The 21,309-nt window shown below is 33.5% G+C and overlaps 1 protein-coding gene across 1 annotated transcript in view; it reads left to right on the forward strand.

Moving 5' to 3' along the window:
* Positions 1–21,309, forward strand: part of LOC134277373 (uncharacterized) — a 37,218-nt gene that overhangs the window by 7,683 nt on the left and 8,226 nt on the right. Inside the window, exons 3-5 of the mRNA XM_062759717.1 lie at positions 12,748–12,836; positions 13,275–13,497; positions 13,969–14,085. Coding sequence (XP_062615701.1) covers positions 12,748–12,836; positions 13,275–13,497; positions 13,969–14,085 — 429 coding nt within the window. The remainder of the gene's footprint in view (positions 1–12,747; positions 12,837–13,274; positions 13,498–13,968; positions 14,086–21,309) is intronic.

A 21,309-nucleotide genomic window follows, 5' to 3' on the forward strand; every position in this document is an offset into this window, starting at 1 on the left:
AGGGACCTGTCATTTTGTCGATAGTAAATGATATTAAGTATGAAAAACATATATATTTTTACAGATTCGCTTTATGGAAGTAAATATATTATGTATCTCGTAATTTATAAACGGATTGATTGATTGATTGTATATTGTTTAACGACCCTCTTGAGAATTTTTCACTCATATGGAGACGTCACCGATGCCGGTGAAGGGCTTCAAATTTAGACCTATACTCGGCACTCAGGGCCATTGAGCAGTGAGGGTTCTTTATCGTGCCAACGCCTACCGTGACACGGGACCTACGTTTTTAAGGTCATATCCGAAAGACCCGTGACTTTCACTTCTAGTGCCGAGCGCTTGGCGAAGGAACAGTCACAACCTTTGTTTACGTCTTAGGTATGACGCGGCGCCGCGATCGAGAATCGAACCCGGGCCTCCCGATAATTTATAAACGGAAAAAAACATTCTGATTAACAATCTTTTCAATGTTTAGAAAACCTTTAATTCTTTATAACTACTCCCACTCCAATCCCCATACACCGACATTTAAACTTATATGTATAGAGCAGCCCGGTCCTCCGGGCTGCAATAATAAACAAAACCTGATTTAAAGGGACCGACTGTTGTTTTGATTGCGCAATATTTCGCCATCATAGTGAAGTGAAGAGTATTTACTGTTTTAAACAACTTTTTTCGCTCAATGAATAAAACTAGACAAAATTAAGAAATAAGAAGCTTAGAATTGTAATTTTATTTAGCTTTTCAAACCGCATTTGCAATTTATAGGTAGGTTGACGTCCTTACAGTGTGTTTTTGACGCTATGGTAAATTAAGATTTTTCAAGAAAGGGGTAATAAAAATCTTCTCTAAAAAATAAAGTAATGAGCATAGTACGCTATTGAAATTTAAAACATGGAAATTTGAGAATATTTCCATTTTATAATATGTTTTTACACAAATCCGTTGTACCTACCATATTTTGTAATACATCATAAAAACAGGAAAATTCCTTATTTTTGGTGTATTTTGAGATGCCCCCTCTGGTAACAAGATGGTAGATTTTTGTATTTCTTATATATAGTGAACAATATAGTATTACTCATCAAATATCATAATTTAAATAGATTTTTAAATTTCTATTGTTACATTTGTAAAATTTGCTTTAAAGTGCCAAAAATCGGCATTTTACTTTATAGGCCTAGAGTAAATGTACCTGCATTTTGAGACGGTCCCTTACAAATACCTGTATTGAAGATTTTATGACCGTGCAAAATGTATATTTTGCACATTCCTATATATTTTCCATTTTCGGCTTGTTTATTGATTAATGTATTTAACATACGCAATCTTGTGAAATTCTTCTTGATACGGAAGTGATAAAATGTAACTCAATGTTTATAAAAAGTATTAATTGTAACAATGAAATAATAAATCAAAGCCATTAAATATTGCTTAAGGACAAATACTTATCAGATAGTGTGGACAGATGGACAATATATTTCAAGATCAAAAGAGTGTTTGACACTAATTGAGTTAAAACGTTTAGGTAACAATTAGAGGATTAACGCAGGTCAAGTAATGGGCGTTAACCTTTAGCGATGGTCAGTCTTGAGTAATAAAGATTGACAGTGATTGGATAGAACACATTGATTAATTTATAATTGGACATGTCAATCAAAGAATAGTAAATATTTTATAAAATGTTACTTAATAAAATATAGTTAGTTAGTTAGAATCAGAGCAGGAGAAAAGATACATGTAGATTAAGAAGTGTCCGTATAAGCCGTAACGTTTACCTCATTGTCATAAGGTCCGTCTGTCTGTCCGTTTAATTAATTATCTAGAGAGTTTCCCCATATACATATTGTACGGAGTGAAGAGTAGCCTATTTCCCATATTGTTATTCTATGTTTTATGAACTTTAATAAATGTGGAAAATATTGCGAGTCTTGAGCTAATTCCCTAGTAATCGCCAAGGTGGAGAAATAGGCACTAAAAACGGGCGGTTATAATTGGTGGAGAATCCGGGTATTCCAGAAGTGTGCCTCTCACAGACATTAATGAAGATTCCAGAGGACAGAGTTATACCAAGACCTGAGGAAACGTATTATGTACGGTAGGACAAAAACCAGTCAGTCAGATTTAAAGAAAAACGTCAGATGTCAAAATTCAGAACATTTACTTCAAAAAAATGAAATTACATATGGACATTTCAAAATTTGCGCGAAATAAATTTAAAGGAGATTTCAAAGAGGATGCCGAAAAATGGATTTTTCAATTCCAGCTGTTTGCAAAAGCGTCAAAGCTCAATGATGAAGAAATTTTGGAATTTTTGCCGCTACTATTTGATGACCATGCGTTATTATGGTATCAATATTTGCCGAACAGTGCTAAAGAAAACAAAGAGACGCTAATATCAACGTTTCTAGACAAATATGGAACGACAGTAGCAGATCGACAATTAGCGTTCGACGAACTTTCCGAGCGACGACAAGGCAGAGACGAGAGCGTACCCGATTACATCAACGATGTTACGAACTTATCCAGGAAAACACAGCTTCCAGATGACTTCCTGATCCAGAATTTGATGTTCCGAACTCTGCCGGAATACCTGATGTCCGCTGTTGGTGGAAAAGATCCAGACTCCCCACAGGAAATGGAAAAGCGTCTGCGAATCGCCGAGGGAGCCAACAAGCTGTGTGTCCGACAAAAACTCCGAGACCTACTGAAAGTGGATTCCGGAACTCAAAGTTCAACGGAAGTGTGCAACCAAATTTCAAATCAAGTGCTTAGTGAAAAATCAGAAAGTGAATCTCATTCGTCAAATATCAATCGTGTACCTGTGAATCCATTAGTGCAAACAAATCAAAGTGAAAATGTGTATCAAAATCAAAATTACCAATTTGAAAATGTATCTATGAATCAAAAGTGCAAAAATGTATCATTTGATAAAGATGTGTCCCATAGTGCTTATCAACAAAGAAAACCTCCCAAACACTACAGAACGCCCTGCTTTCGTTGTGGTAAGTGTGACCATTTTCCTTCACAATGTCGCTGCATTACTAGAAAATGTAAAATTTGTAAGAAAATTGGACACATTGCCAAAATGTGTCGATCTAAAAATCAATTTTCGAAGCCCCATCAAAAACCAAAATTTATTGATTCGGTTTCTAGAGATGAAAAGCAAAACAAAGTAAAAGCCAGGGTTGCCGGTCATGTCATTTCAGCTTTAGTTGATACTGGGGCAGACATCTCCGTTATGTCACAAAAACTATTTCAGAAAGCGAAATTGCAACAAAATTATCCTTTGCAAAACTCAACTACATTTGTAAGGGGTGTGACTGGCACTCACCTCAAAATAATCGGTAAAGTCACAATACCCATTGAAATTGGCAACCTTGAGCTACATCAGTCATTTCATGTCATAGAGAATTGTTCTCAAGATTTCATTTTAGGTTTAGATTTTCTCAAAGCACAAAATGCACAAATTGATTTCAAAGAGGGAAATTTGATTTTACAACAGGGTATTACGGTTGTACCATTTTTGAGGTCAGATCAAAGTTTGTTTCATGTTTCATTGATAAACAATGTTAAAGTTCCCCCCAGATCTGAAATTATTCTTCCAGTGCAATCAAATCACAGAGATTTTATAAAATCGAAATTTGGTATCATTGAAATGAATCCCGCTTTAGCAGGTACGCATTCAGTCGTAGGTGCAACTTGTTTAGTTGAATTGAAAGAAAACAAAGCTGTAGCAAGAATCATGAATCCCACAAATTCAGAAATCAAATTATCTAAAAGTCTGACAGTTGGCAAATTCTATGAAATTGAAAATGTTACTTCAGAAATTAGCAATGAAATCAAACAAGTTGCAAGCATAACCACTTCAGACAAACAAAGCAAAACCCAAAATGTTCAAAAAGCAAAAGATTTAGGCATAAACTTGTCGAATTGTTGCTTGTCAGCAAATGAAAAAGAAAATTTGTTAGATATGCTTGGTCAAAATCGCGATGTCTTTGCCAAAGATTTGTCGGAATTGGGTAATTCAAATCGACACCCACACACAATAGACACGGGAAACGCTGATCCGATTAAACAAAGACCGTATCGCGCATCTCCGCAAGCCAGAGCCGAAATTTCGCGCCAAGTCAAAGAACAACTCGACAATGACATAATCGAACCGTCTGTCAGCGATTGGTCCAGCCCAGTGGTTCTTGTGCGCAAGAAAAACGGTGATTACCGGTTTGCAGTCGATTACCGGAAGTTGAACTCTGTGACAAAACCAATCAACTTTCCACTTCCGCGAATGGAAGACATCATAGATACTCTAGGCGAGAGCAATGCTCAGATTTTCAGCTCCCTAGATATGTTTTCTGGATACTGGCAACTGAATTTAGACCCTAAAACAAGACACAAAACAGCATTCATTTGTCATGAAGGTTTGTATCAGTACAAGCGCATTCCCTTTGGTCTACAAAATAGTCCCAGCGCATTCATGTCTGTAATGTCAGATGTACTCAGAGATGTCAATTGGAAGTATACCTTGGTTTACATGGACGACATTCTCATATTCTCAAAGAATTTTGAAGAGCATTTATTTCATTTAGGTCAAGTTTTTCAAAAACTCAGAGAAGCAAACTTGCGCCTCAAACCATCAAAATGTGATTTTGCTGTAAAAGAAGTCAAGTATTTAGGCCATGTGATTTCAAAAGACGGAATTTCTGTAGATCAATCAAAAATTGAAGCTGTCAAGTCATTCCCTGAACCAAAGAATACAACTGACATTAGAGCATTTTTGGGACTTGCGAACTATTACCGCAAATTTGTCAAAGGTTTCTCAGAAATTGCGACACCTCTCAATAGACTACTAGTCAAGGGAACAAAATTCCAATGGGACGAAGATTGTCAAAGGGCTTTTGACACACTCAAGCAAATACTTACTACCGCGCCAATTCTGTCATTTCCAGATTTCAATAAAACTTTCATTTTGTACACAGATGCGTCAGGTTTTTCTATTTCTTACATTTTGGGACAAAAAGATTCTAAAGGGCGAGAAACAGTCGTAGCTTATGGTGGACGTGCACTCAGACAGGCCGAGAGAAACTGGTCTATATCTGATAGAGAGTGCTTAGCATTAGTGGAAGGAATCAAACATTACAGAATTTACCTTGCTAGCAAAAAGTTTCAGGTTTACACAGACCACAGCGCCATTACGTTTGTAAAGAAACTAAAAGAAGTTGAGACGAATAGCAGACTAGCAAGATGGGCGATCTCCCTTCAGGGTTATCAGTTTGATATTACTCATAAGAAGGGCAAAGTACATGCAAATGCAGATGGGTTAAGCAGAAGAGAGTATCCAGAGGAATCTAAAGTAAATATCGCCATGCTCAAGGAAGAGAGCAAAATGAAAAACGTTCAAGTTCAGACAGAAACTGTCTACACAGATTTAGACTCGTTTGCATGTGTAAATGAAATTACAGCGGTTTCAAAAAAAGAACTAAAAGACTACCAGAGAAATGATCCTGAATTTCAAGACATTATCATGTATATGGAAGAAAAGGAATTGCCAAACAGAGGTAGATTTGACAGAAGAATAATACTCGAAGCCCAAGACTATGTGATTGATGAGGGCATATTGTATCATTTCTATTACCCCAAGGGCAAAGGGCACCGAACGGATAGACTTGTCAAACAGCTGGCTGTACCACACGAGCTGCGAGAAGATATTCTCATCTCATACCATGACTCTTTGTTAGGAGGCCACCAAGGCAAAGATAGAACGTATCAGACGATTCGATACAAATACTTTTGGCCATCTCTGTACACAGATATTTGTAAATATGTCCAAACATGCATTTCCTGTCAGCGTGCGAAAGATGACAAACACAAACATCCAGCTCCACTGAGACCATTACCTATGACGGAAGCATTTTCCCGAGTTCACTTAGACTTGTTAGGTCCCCTGAAAACAAGTCCAGAAGGCTACATGCATGTTCTAGTCATCACATGCGCATTTTCAAAATGGACAGAGGCATATCCCCTGAAAGAAAGTTCAGCTATAGCAGTTGCAGATGCATTCTTCAGAAACTTTATTTGTAGATTTGGAAGCCCTGACTCTATTCTTACAGATCGAGGTCAGCAATTCATGTCAAAAGTTCTGACAGAGTTGTGCAAAATTTTTGATATTACAAAACTAAAAACATCCAGTTACAGACCACAGACGAATGCAGCTGTTGAAAGAGCTAATAGCTCCATCTTAAACAAACTTAGAACATACATTGATGCAGAGCAGACAAATTGGCCGAAATTACTAGCTCCAATCACGTTTGCCATGAATACAACGATTGCTACAGAGTCCACTCAATACAGTCCTTATTTTCTTTTGTTCGGTCGAGAATGTAAGACACCAATGGATACTTCGTTAAATCCTGCAGAAATTGTTGGTCAAAATGCAAAAGAGTATGTTGATAGCATACACAAGGAACTCAAGAAAGCCAGAGAATTAGCTGCCAGAAATATAGAGGAAGCACAGGAAAAATACAAGACTCAGCATGACAAACGGGCAGCGCCTCCAGAGTTTAGAATCCATGAAAAGGTGTGGCTGAGGTCAAAGAAGAAGCAAGTGGGTTTAACACCTAAACTTTGTAACAAGTGGATTGGTCCATTCTTCATTATTGAGGACAATAATAACAACACCTACAATCTCAGAAAGTGTGCTGACAACACAGAGCTCAAATCTGCTGCACATGCGGATGATCTGAAACCTTTCCATGATCCTGAAATCCGCCCCACAAACAGATTAGATCCTCTACCGGATGAAGATGAAGAGCTGAGTTCCAGTGACGACGAGCCATCACAAGCAGATGACTCAAGTAGTGAAGCTGATAATCAGTCAGATGCGGAAGACGATAACGTAGACGACGAAAACGAACCAACATACAATGTCGAGAAAATAATTAACGACAAAATTATTCGAGGAAAAAGACATCTCCGTATTAAATGGGAAGGGTTTAGCAGCAAAGAAAATTCATGGGAACCAGAAGAAAATATTCCGAAAGAGTTGGTTCAAGAATATTTTCGTGTTAAAAGCGCGCGGAAAAGGCAGAGAAATCGTAGAAAATGATGAAGCAAAACAAAAATTAAATATTCAAACTTATGAGTAGAAATCAATTAAATTCAAAATTTACTTTATTTATGTCAAACAGGCTCGAAATATGGACTCGTCACCCATATTTTGACTCTGTTAAAAGTTTAGCGAGCAAGAAGTGACGAGCTTGGTCGTTAAACCCAGACACTTCCCCACCCCCCTTAAAAAAATGAAGTTTCATTCGGCTACAAAATTTAAATGATCACGTATCTTGAAAATGAGTTTAGATTATTTTTAACTTGTTTATTTGTAATTGTGCATTTAAAACAAAGAGTGGTATCTGCTACAAGCTGCTTTTCTGAAATATTGATTTGATTTTAATTTCAATTCATTTAATTCACACTCTCTTGATTGCACATGAGTAGATTTGTTGAAATTTCGAAGAAGGTTGCTCAAAAATGAAGAAAATATTCTTATTAATCTCAGTTGAGATTGAAATTGAGTTTACGAAAATTTTAAGAAGAACTGTTAAAAAAAAATTTGAGTAATAAAATATTTTAGTAGGTGACATGAAAAACTGATGATTTTCGGTCTATAAAATATGAATTTAATGGTTACATGTAAAAGTGTCAGTAAAACAGCGACAGTGTTTATGCAAATGGTCACCCTTGTCACTTATTATGCCTGAATTATATTTTGTTAATCCGATTGAATTAAACGAATTTACCAAAGTTTATTATAAGAATTTTAATTGATACATGTGTTTACTGATTCATGGATGATCCGACAAAGAGATGGACTTTTAAAGATTCCGTGGACACATGTTAGACTGTGATACATTCCACACACCCCTTGGATCCACATACGAGCGGTTTAGTCACGTGAAGGTGAATTAGAGATGGAAATCCGTCAACAAATTCTATAGACTACGCATATCTCAAATAAAGAACAAACTTTTAACCAATTTAACTAATTTCATTCATAATCTACCGTAACTACAATTCATTCAATGATACAGCTTTGTATATTTTAAGTCATGTTTACAAATTGTATTCATTTTTTTACTCTTCACTCCATTCCCCAATTTTTTTTTTACATAGTCACTGATTTTTATTTTAAATTTTTACTTGCTTCTTTCATTTTTTTAACGGATTCGGAGAATCCTTTGGGGAGCAAGAGGGTATTATGACCGTGCAAAATGTATATTTTGCACATTCCTATATATTTTCCATTTTCGGCTTGTTTATTGATTAATGTATTTAACATACGCAATCTTGTGAAATTCTTCTTGATACGGAAGTGATAAAATGTAACTCAATGTTTATAAAAAGTATTAATTGTAACAATGAAATAATAAATCAAAGCCATTAAATATTGCTTAAGGACAAATACTTATCAGATAGTGTGGACAGATGGACAATATATTTCAAGATCAAAAGAGTGTTTGACACTAACTGAGTTAAAACGTTCAGGTAGCAATTAGAGGATTAACGCAGGTCAAGTAATGGACGTTAACCTTTAGCGATGGTCAGTCTTGAGTAATAAAGATTGACAGTGATTGGATAGAACATATTGATTAATTTATAATTGGACATGTCAATCAAAGTAAAGTAGATGTTTTATAAAATGTTACTTAATAAAATATAGTAAGTTAGTTAGAATCAGAGCAGGAGAAAAGATACATGTAGATTAAGAAGTGTCCGTATAAGCCGTAACGTTTACCTCATTGTCATAAGGTCCGCCTGTCTGTCTGTTTAGTAAATTACCTAGCGAGTTTCCCCATATACATATTGTACGGAGTGAAGAGTAGCCTATTCCCCAGATTGTTGTTATTTGTTTTATGAACTTTAATAAATGTGGAAAATATTACGAGTGTTGAGCTAATTCCCTAGTAATCGCCAAGGTGGAGTAATAGACGCTAAAAACGGGCGGTTATAATTTCCCCAAAACAACTTGTACAGTACAATGTATAATTAATGTAAATTTATATGGTATAAAATTGAAGAGTTTCGCTTTTGTAGTTTTACAAAATAAAACCCCAGTCCCCCTTAGATTATTAATCATTCTTTAAATATTTATGTCACCAATACTCATTCAAGAGAGAGCTGCCATACGAGGAAAAAGTCCATGAACTATTGATTCAATAAACGTGCATGTGAAAGAAGATCAGTAAATAATGATGCCAATTGGAAAACACACAAATAATGGACTTTTACAGGAAGCGCTGACTTTTACAATCGACGCTTACATTTACATTTAAACCTGCCTTATGTAAGGAGGCACAGAATTGATAATATTCATTTATTCTGTGGATATAATTAAATCCAAAATAAAAGTACGATCGAAGATGAATTTTAAAGTTGACGATCACACGATGAAAATTATTGTCTGCTTGATTGATTGCATGTTCTTTACGTCCAGTATAAGAATTTGTTCCCTCAAATAGAGACGTTAACATTTATATTGATTGGGATTTCTTTAAGAAAAGAAGTGATTTTACCTTTTCAGTTAACAAAAGACATATTACCAAAAAGTGATCGAAAATTCTAAAAGTACAGTAACTAGTGTTTCAAATAAATGAAGCTATATATCATACCAATCTAAGCATCAACTTTTCAATTAAAAATAACTTTAAAATTTCAAACTTATACTCATTATATTGATTGAAGAAAAAAAAATTGTAATAAAATGTTTCATTTTCAATGTCTTCTATAAATGAGGCCATATACAATATAAAAAAAAACTCGTCGTAATTTATATCTACGTTTTCTCCACACACTACTCAAATATTTACGTTTTGATTTTACATATTGTGCGCTCTACCGTACACGTCTTCTTAAATCAGGCTATTCATGCAATTTCTGACAATTTCCTTATATCTATAACACCCCTACCATGTATAGTGAAAGGGGTTGTGATTGCAGGCACGTAGCAAGGGGGGGGGCACTTTTTTCCCCAACATTACTTTAACTATTGGAAATGTACATTAAAAGGATGGTTGCCCCTCACCCCCCCCCCTCTCCCCCAAACTTGATACTACAGGAAGTCGACATTAGGGAAATGTAGTATTGAATGTAAAGAAAAATTGTTACTGAAAGAAGTTGGCATTGAAAAAAGTTTGCCTCTCCTACTTTCGAGTTTGGGCAATTTTTTATTAATTTATTTATTTTTTGCTTTTCAACTTTAACAGGTAAGTCAAATAAATTATCTCAGATCTCAGGCTGCCCCCTCCCCTTAATTTCAAAAACGATGCTACGTGCCTGGATTGGATGTCAGTTTGGATAAATTTTGTCACCTAGCAAAAGGCATTCATCATCATTCATCATCATATTTCCGGATGATGCCCCCAGCCTCCGGTTCTGAGGCCTACACAAAGTCAAATTATCAAAATGAAAAATTACGAGAAAATAGGGGGAAATACTATTGTAACTGTATTCACAGTATTGATAAAGTATTGTTTAATCCGGAAAGTCATGAAACAATGAATATTAAGTTTTCAATTTTTAAGAGATTGAAATTATAGTATAGGCTACTGCTTGTGTGATCATTCAAAACACAAGGGTCGTACATGCGTAATTAACAATACCATGTGTTCCTGATCATACTGTAACGGTTTCTTAGTTATAATAGAAGTATAAGTAAGTCCGTTTCAGGGTTCATAACATCTCCATTTATTCACATACAGATGAACACAGAAATGGAAAATAGGAAACAGGATAAAGGAAAATGCCCTGAAATTTATAATAACAAATAATAAACACATAGCATAAAATATTCTAACATATCCGTATCAATATAGTTACTACAATTTGCGGTTAACAGATACGCTGCATAAAGGGAGGTAACTCTTCACATTACACATTATAAAATAGAATAATGCTCCCTTTCAATATTATACTCTTTGAAAAATCATAAAACCTTTATACAACAATATTGATCTACATGTTACAATAACGTCTACACAGACTTTACTCTTTTAGGATATCATAAAATATATAAAACAATAATAGCATACCAATCTATGGGATTGAGCCTCTCCCAATCAATAGAGTGTCTGACTCAGTATGGCTCACAAGGTCCAGATCATATCATATAACTACAAATTACCATAGTTTACATAAGTAAACCTATCATAAAAATATCTACATATCTATTTAAATAAAAACTACTATCTGCATCAATAAAACAGTTACTCAGAAATTCTATCTCTCAATCAGATTCTAACCGTGAAAGTGCTATGGAATTAACTTTGGCAAAATTACAGACTTTACAGTTAAATCAAATATTAGAAATCATATTAGAATTAGTATATAAATATTAGCTTACCTTAATAGAGAGAAATATCGTCTAAGTCAAATGTCAAAAAGTCTGAATTATCAAATCTATGAATATGGCCCTCTCTACTGAAAGACTGGACAAAGAATGACCATAAAAACAACAACTTTTGGAGGGAAAAAATAAGTAAACCAATAAAACACAACCTTACAATGTCCAAACCAATGAAAATGATGGATACTACAAACCAAAGACCAAAGACCAGAACCTTCATACCCCAAGGCTATAATAATTAAGTACAGGTACTACCTGTTCTACCTTTGGTGACCTTTATATATTCTTTATCAATACATTTATTTACAAATTAAAAGCATGAAATATATCATAGATTTATTAAATAAATTAATAAATCTAACACTAAAACAATACGTCATTGTATTCACTTTTGGGTTAAAATTATAATCATTCATATATGAACTCGCACGGATCCTGAATTTTTTTTTCTAGGGGGGGGGGGGGGGGGGGGGGGGGGGGGGGGGGGGGGGGTCAAGTCAAAAAATACACAACCCAAAATTCTCTTGTCATTAAATTTAATGCAGTGAATAATTTGCAGTTTTTTCCCGAACAAAACATCAGAAAAGGAAAATTAATACCGGTATGACTACAAACAAGACTATATCAAATGTGTTTAAAATAATCAACAGATAGAGTGAATTCATGGATTATTTAGTCAATTGCATTTTCCTCCTACGTATAATCTAGCCAAAGAAAAATTTAAAAGTAAAAATTGTATTTAGAGCGCTTACATGGTATACAATATGAACATGTGTTATAGAGAGCTAAAACAACAATTTGTGGATTGTGTAGGGGTTTTAAAAAGGGCGGTTGCAACTATAACAAAAATTGTCTATATTATAGTTAACTATAATTTACTAAAGACGTCAGAAAAATGGTTGTAGGATATTAAGATAATAAAACATATCTATTTGAAATTTATAGTAAAAATGTTTTTATTTACTTAAGTCAAAACTTAAAAAAAATACAATATACAGTAACTATACTTAACTAAGAGTAAACTAATGTTAAATGACCAAATTAATCGTATCTAATTACCAACTGTTTATTTCAATATTTATATTAAAAACGAGCTCCCGTACATTTAATCTGTGTAAAAGTAAGCGTCGATTGTGAAAGTCAGCGCTTCTCGTAAAAGTCCAGTACTCACAGATTTGATGTTTTTCAACACTTATATCAAGCCATATACATCAGTATCTCCACCCCCATTACATGCACCTCTCACCCCCGAGTTTTTGTATGTGAAAAAATATTTATAACTCGTTTTGAAATGTTAAAATGTTAATAATCTCTTCCAGCAGGTCATTTTTGTGATTGTATTTCAGATCAAATTTCCTATCATACCTATTTCCAAGGATCTGGTGTTTTAAAAAACGGAAAATGGATATTATTCATACTTTTCTTTTGCTTGTTGGTAAGTACTAAAGAAATACAATTGAAGAAAAGCCACGAAATAATTTCCAGTTAATTACACAATTTATGTTGGGATAAAATATTCTTCACATTATATACCAAGAATAAGTAACTGAATTTATTATTTCAATCAATTTACTCAATGTTACAAAGTTTACAACAATGGTCTTTGTTCACAAATAGTCCATCCTCTAATAACATTTTCACTGCTGAAATAAGACAGGTCCCTTCTTGTTTAAAATAAACGAAATAGTCTCAATATACAAATCTTGATATATGTTCTCCTATTCCAAAAACACACTTTTGGTTAGTGTTAAGATCTTTCTTGATTTGACTTTGTAGCCTAAGTACTCCTCGTTTATTGCGCATTTCATGTAGAAAGATACCCTACAAACATGTAGTAGATGTTTTCTCCAAAAAATATACATTTGTATTTTAGACTCAATATACAACGGCCATGTATTGTCCAGAAAGTAGAGAAACAGTCACAATTGTTTCATCCTGTCCTCTAAATGAAAATGATTGGAATATGAAAGCAAAAGAAATGTCTTGTGAAGGCAAAGAACAGTCATGCTGCCCTAAAGAAAAATATACCTACCACTGTCTAGTGAATGATTTTCTTAACAACACAGTAGAATTTTGTGCACCAAAAATGAGACTAAGTAAGTAATTTACATTTACACACACCAATTGAATACAAATTTAGGATACGTTTAATTTATCTTTTTAAGAAAGAAGCGAACAACTTTTGATTGCAAACTGTGCTTCTCACAAAATCTTGCGATAACAAATTCTTGGATATATATGCAGGGTTTGCATATCGAGTTTTTTATTATAGCACACAAAATCAATTAAGATGAGCATGAAAGTAGCATTTGTTTCTCTTTTTTGTTTCCATACGAAATGTAGGCTCTATGTCACAAAACTGCTATAATTAACACATCTTATATACAGCATAACATATTGAAATCTCAATAGAAATTCAATAAAAAACATGAATAATTAACTAAAGGCATTGGCTTTAAGAATCTTCTGACGTCTCTCGAAGTTAAGCGCTGCAAGTTCCGCCTTCCATATAACATTTTGTTTAAGCTACATGGAACATGACAAAATCATTTTCTTCTTATTTGTAGATTATTGTGCCCAATACACTTTTTATGGAGCAAGGATTCAAAAGAATCTATATACAAATTGCACAAATAATTCAATTGATTGCAAAGGATTTTACGAATCAAATACAGCTTATAAAAGTAAGTACAGCAGAGTCCTGTAAAAGTATGTTAGATGTTGTATGTTTCTTAAGTGGTAAACCCACCTGTCTTTCGGCAGCAGGTCCAAAGTCCTGGTAAAGGGTGATGGCTACTTAAAAATTCTGTGGACATAAAATTGCTACATCGGAAAGTGGAATTCATAAAGTGCTGTGCTAAAGCAAAGCTGCTTCAAATGGAGATTAAATGTTTACCCGGATATATTAAATTAAGGAGGTTCGATCCTGAGCGTTTGAGCATATTTTGGTGTGGACCTTTATTTCTAAGTATCTGCATCATATTAAATGAACTGTTGTGCCAAAAGAGACATAATGACAAGTTTTTTTGGTTTGATTTTTAATGAAGCTATATGTGTAAAAACTAAACACTTTAAAATATATACGAGGGTTGATCCAAAAGTAATGTCACTGTGTCCATATCTTTTATATTTGGCGTCATATTATATAATATACCAAAATATGCATTTGTTAATGTTTAACAGAATTTATTTTATGGATGTTTAAAACATAGAACATAAGCTATTTTTTAATAAAGAAAATATCGCTGTTTTACTCCGTTACATTGAAAAAAGGAAATGTCGAAATGAAAAAAAAAACAAAAAAACGCCAAATCAAACTGTAATCCATTTTCGCTCACCTTAGCCGAAGCGAGCTTTTCTGATTAAAATTTGTCCGTTGTCTGTCGTCGTCGTCGTCATTGTTGTCGTTAACTTTTACATTTTCGACTTCATCTCAAGAACAACTGGGCCAATTTCAACCAAACTTTGCACAATGTTTCCTGAGGTGAAGGAGATTCGAGTTCTGTCAAATGAAGGGCCACGCTCCTATTCAAGTTGAGATAATTCAGAAATAATGAAAATTGTTTTAAAATCTTCTTCTCAAGAACCACTGTGCCAGGAATAATGAAACATGAAGCATCCCCAGGTAGTGTAGATTCAAATTTATTCTTATCATGACCCCTGGGGGGTAGGAAGGGGCCAAAATGGCCAATCAAATTTTTACATCGAAATATATAGGAAAAATCTTTTAAAATCTTCTTCTCAAGAACCACTGTGCCAGGAAAGATGAAACTTATATTGAAGCATCCTCAGGTAGTGTAGATTAAGATATATTCAAATCATGACCCACGGGGTCTAGCAATACATATTTTTTCGGAGAGCTACAGATCTGCAGCTAGGCGGGGCCACAATAGCCGATCAAAGTTTTACATAGACATATAAAGGAAAATTCTTTGAAAGTCTTCTCAAGAATCACTGTGCCTGGAAAGTTGAAACTTATAGGGAAGCATCCTCAGGTAGTGTAGATTCAGATTTCTACAAATCATGACCCCGGGGTAGAGCGGGCCAACAATGGCCGATCAAAGTTTAACAGAAAAATATTTATGAAAATTCTTTTGAAAAATTTAAACATTTCAATAATAATCTGATTTCTGCTTTTTTTCATAGCCACATTGCTCAGGTGAGCGATGTGGCCCATTGGCCTCTTCTTACTTCAAAATTGAGATATCGCCATTAGAGAAAGTAACGATGATTTATCAGACTCACAGAGGAAAGAATGTAAATAATATTTGTTAAGATGGTTTCAGCGATTTTGGGTTTGTGATGGGTCATAGTATGCTCAGTAGATGACATGAAGACCGAAAGATAAGGGGTGGATGGAAACGTTCAACGGTGTGTGACGTTGTCAAAAAAGACAGACGGTTAGGAAGATAAGTTATACAACTGTTAAAATATTCTTGACAGTGGAATTAATCATGAAAAGAGTGAGTGTATGATGGGTACCATGTTTTCATTAGAAAAGTGAAATTTGAGAACGCGTTTATGAATCTCAAATATTTTAATGAAACAAATGGAAGCGTTTGAATGTATGACGGCGCGTATCCGCCCGATGACGTTATTAAGTTGCGGCGACTACCATTATCTCATGTTTTATATAATCTGATATTTTGATAAGTATAAATCATGTTAAATTGAAGTTTTCAGATTTGATTTGAAAGAAATGAAGCTTTCATCCTTAATAATCTTGTTTTACATTGACTGGTAGCGGTTTTATTTGAGTTGTGGCATTACTTTTGGATCAACCTTTGTACTTTAAAATGCGTGAAAAAAAATTATATCAGGATCCCACCTCTTTAATTTATCCCCCCCTCCCCAAAATATATTTTAAACATTTTTGTTTTATTTTAGTTGTACAGAAAAGAAACATATTTTTTAAAAGAAATCACTATGTGATTCTAGTTTCATAGATTTGATCAATATAATTAAGTATAATGGGGAAAAAGAAAGGAATCTTACCTAAAACATATATCACAATTATTTATAGGTATTTTACACAAGATTACACAAGACCGGATAATTTCAGAGGTAAATTATATGATACTGAATGAGTTACGTGTGTGTTCTTGTAGGTTTTAAAAGGAGAATGTCTGAAATCAATACGAATTTGTCAAACATTTCTTTGAAATTTCTTTGGAAATTTTAAAACTTGCAAATTAAACCATGCCGGCTCCCTTGAAAATAAAGATAAAAATGCCCAATTATTATATATTTTTTCCATGATTTAAGAATACAATATATAAGAATTTGTAAACAGACGGTACATTCAAAGAGATTCAATCACTAAAGTCAACAAAAGGCATGCAATGCCAACTTTTAGGATAGATGAGAGATAGTTTTGAAACAAGAACCACACTGATATCTTGGTCTGAACATGTTTATTAAAATTCTGTCAGAATCCGGTTGTATCAACATTTAATGAATGATTAAAGCTTCATTAAACTGATTATTTTTAATGTGTCATTAAATTCCGTTGTATCAATTTTTTAATGAACGAATCGGTACATTAAACCTTCATTAAATTCCTCAATTTTAATGAAGGTAAGGGGGCTTCATTAAGTGATCATTAAGTATGGCGGCCTACTTGATGTTTTCCCCGCTTGGCAGAAGCAGAAGAACCACTGCCTTTTGTGAGCCTTTTTCACTGCACATTATGGACGAGGAAATTCGGAAATGATACCGTTTTAAAAAGTAAAGAAAAAAGGACTAATGGACGGTCTGGCGAACATTCAATACAGACAATAAAGAAATTCAGAATCACAAATACATCATCTACCTTGTGAAAAGAATTATAGGTATAAAGATGCTTCTTTCAATCAAATCAAAATAAAAATTCCCAACTGTAATCCCAGTGAATCCAAAATACCTTCGTGTATATTGTAAAATAAGTGACGTCATTCCTTTCGTCATCATCTAAGAGGTGGTTAGGTCTTTGTAACAAAGGTAAACAGTAAAAGAATAAATTATACAGCTCCTATTTTATGGTCTACGGGTATCAATAAAATCATGCATATGAATGATATATCAGAGATTTTATATATTGTAATAGCAACCCCCCCTCCCACACACACACACACACACTCACTTACCACACACACTCCTTTCAGCCTACCATCACGAAATATTTGCACATATTATCATTTTCTGTGTGTTTACATTTTCTTACATGTAAATTAATTTAAAAAAATTAACTTTTTCTCATTTTTGAAAAATATTGCCACAAGCCCGATACTTACATCACAAGAACATATAAAAATCGCTTCAGAGATCTATATTTTAACGGTTTATTTTTTTTTATTTATTGCTAAAGTCAAGATGTTATAAATTTTTCATTGCATTGAGAAAGATATATTTTGAGTAGAATTAAAGAGCTTGTAACCTTCTTTACATATAATATCTTTAAAATACGAGTATTTGCCTTTATGTATTTTTTTTAAATCATGCCTACCAACCCAACATTTTATAAACATGTAATAGTTTTTTTTTTCTTAGAAATCATAATTGAAAGATCCAGTTACATTGTAGTAAATGATGTCTCATCATACCATATTTCAGTTATGAATAAACGTATTTTAAGTTCTTATGTCTGTATCTAGAAAATTGTCGGAAAGACACTAATAAATTATTACAAAAAAAATTCAGAACAAAATTACATATACAATACATATATGAAATCTTTTTCGCAAAAAGGTAAACGTGATTCCATTTTGCGCCATGATACTCTCCCGTATTTTATCCTTTTCTTAATTGTTTGTATTGAACATTCTTCATGACTTTGCTTTTAACGATATTGATACTTTCTTCTATTAGTATGGTTAGAAATAAGTTGAATTTTGCTGGAATCCCCTCCCATTATAATAATTATATCTACATGTACATTCGTTGAACGAGTTTCGTTGTTTGTGTGACTGAATTTAAGAATGAATTTATAAGAAAAGAACAACATATGAGTAAATGAAGAGAAAAATCAAAGCGAAATATAATAAGCACGAATATGAACAGCTTATTGAGACAAAAGAGTTACATTATAAGCTTAAATCAGGTATAGTGCATATAAGAATACATAAATACTATGGAAAAAAGAAAAAAAAATGAGTCGACCCCAGATTTAAAAGCTGAAAAAAAAAATGGACGGAGCACCTTCCCCCCATCTGCCAGTAATACAAGTAGACAGAATGAAAATGAAACCGAAATACACAGACTTTTGGTTGTATTTCCCTTCCATACCCCCCCCCCCCCCCCACCCGCTACATGTATTTATGATCTCGATATTTCTCTCCATAACAGTTGAAAGATGAATTAAGCAAGATTTAATTTTCTCTCCCTGATTTTTATTACATTTAATTTGAATTCCGTCTGTAATTCTAGTGCAGTTTTTTTTTTATGAGATGACGTTTTTTTTATGTTAGGCCTATATCCTTCAAGTCACTCACAGACTTCGTTAAATGACGTACGTATTCACAATTTTTTTTTAAATCTTAACGTCATAATTAAAACGATTTCTATTCAGTTGATTTTTTAAAAAACTATTTTATTGATAGCTTATTTATCATAGGTATTTTGTAAACAAAGGAAACGCCCATGGATACGCCCCGGGAAGTATCAATGCATTGCATTGTGGGATATTCCTCTACTGTTAATACATCTTTAATGAATTCTTAAATATTTAATGATTCATTAAGTAATAAGACTCTAACAAATGTTTTGTACAACACACTTTGCCATCATTAACTAATGTATCATTAAGAATTTAACTATTCATTAGGCTTAATGATTCATTAAATTTAATGAATCGTTGATACAACCGGGTCCTGATGGTTATGTCTTATGGAGAAAGTTACACTCTTGAGGACATAATCATTGAAAGAAAATTGTTTGAAGTAATAAAACTCGGGCAAACGAAATATGCCCCATAGAGTTTGATAGTGTCAACGTCGACAGAAAGTGCTTGGGAATTTTTTGAATATGTCATTTATGAACAATCGAAGAATCACAGCGAACGGTGAAAAATGCGTATTCCCAATTTGATATAAACGTTATACAAATGTGTTTATTTCTTTATATAGATCATTAATTCCAGGACGAGCAAAACCTCCAATAAATCCATCAAATAGAAGCTTTGAATGCTTGATATCGAAGAGTTCTAATCTTTTGATTTGTTGTTTTTGTTTGTAGTTAGAAAAGCCTGTCCTTTGATGTAAGATTTGGGGGTGTGTGTGTGCACATTTATTCAAAATTAAATATTTAAAGTAGATTGAAATACCATCTCTAAATACTTTAGCTTAGATCGAATTAAAAAAATTGAAGAGAATTTCAGTGTTGTTTTTTTTTTTCAAAAATGGACTTTTTATGACTATGGAGAATTTGGCATTCAAAAGGGCACAGAACTATATGAAAAAGAGAAGGTGTTATATCTAGTTAGTGAGATCAAAAGAAATATATGGTCTAAATGTTATTATATCTGGAAAAAAAAAACCTCACACAGGAACTTATGAACATGGCGATTAAAGAGAAACAGAGAAGATATTATTATCGAAAAGCTTTCGGTATCTTATGAACATCTGCTTAATAAATTGCTGCTATAAATTCATAAAAAAGGCAAACCAAGAAGAAATGTTATCTGACATGAAACATTCTAAAGATGATACAGTTTTATCCTCAAAAGAATTAAACTCATTAACAGGCTAAATGAAAAAAAAAAAGATGTACCAATTTGCATTTTGAATTTTGAAATTTTGGAATTTTGTTTTTAAGGAAGGTCCATACTTTTACAAATCCGGTTTTAATTTCACACACCAATATAAAATTCGGATTATCACTTGTCTATTGAAATAAAAATCTTTTTGGATGATGGAGAATAATATAGCAAATATTTATTTATTTGTTTTAGTTTCGTTGTGCATACAAAGCTGTTTTTATACATTATTATATGGAAATAAACACTTTGCACTATATCCAAAGGATCTCTTTGTAGTTAAGTACATACAGAGACATAAAATTCTTAATTGCCTTTATGAACCTAAAGCTGTTTAATTTTTTTTATACAAACTAAATTTTGATTGGTTTTAAGCCTATATCATTTTTTCAAAGTTTACTTTTTTAATTTTGCAAAGTATGATTGAAACAAAATTGATATTCCAAAAATGGGGGTATACGTGTTGAAAAGGCTGTTTCGTTCAATTTCTCTGGTCAACTTTAATAAAGTATGTGTTTTTGTTAACCTTACATATAATTCTTAATAGTTTTTAAGAAAAAATGGCATATAAACACTTTAGATTTTGAGAATTACCAAAAATAAGATATATAGAGATTTTAAGCTCACCTGAGCCGAAGGCTCAAGTGAGCTTTTCTGATCACATTTTGTCCGTCGTCCGTCCGTCTGTCTAGCCGTCCGTCCGTCCGTCTGTCTGTCCGTCTGTCCGTCTGTAAACTTTTCACATTTTCGACTTCTTCTCAAGAACCACTGGGCCAATTTTGACCAAACTTGGTACAAAGCATCTTTGGGTAAAGGGGAATTTAAATTGTTAAAATGAAGGGACATATCCCCTCGCAAGGGGAGATAATCAAGAAAAGACAAAAATAGGGTGGGGTCATTAAAAAATCTTCTTCTCAAGAACCACTGGGTTAGTAAAGTTGAAACTTATGTGGTAGCATTCTGGTATAATGTAGATTCTAAATTGTTCAAATCATGACCCCGGGGGGAAGGGCGGGGCCACAATGGGGAATCAATTTTTATATAGAAATATATAGGAAAAATCTTAGAAAATCTTCTTCTCAAGAACCACTGGGCCAGAAAAGCTGAAACTTTTGTGGAAGCATCCTGGTATAATGTAGATTCTAAATTGTTCAAATCATGACCCCCGGGGGAAGGG

This window comes from Saccostrea cucullata, unplaced genomic scaffold (assembly GCF_032062105.1).
Source record: "Saccostrea cucullata isolate Sc308-1 unplaced genomic scaffold, CSIRO_AGI_Scuc_v1 ctg360, whole genome shotgun sequence".
NCBI lineage: Eukaryota > Metazoa > Mollusca > Bivalvia > Ostreida > Ostreidae > Saccostrea > Saccostrea cuccullata.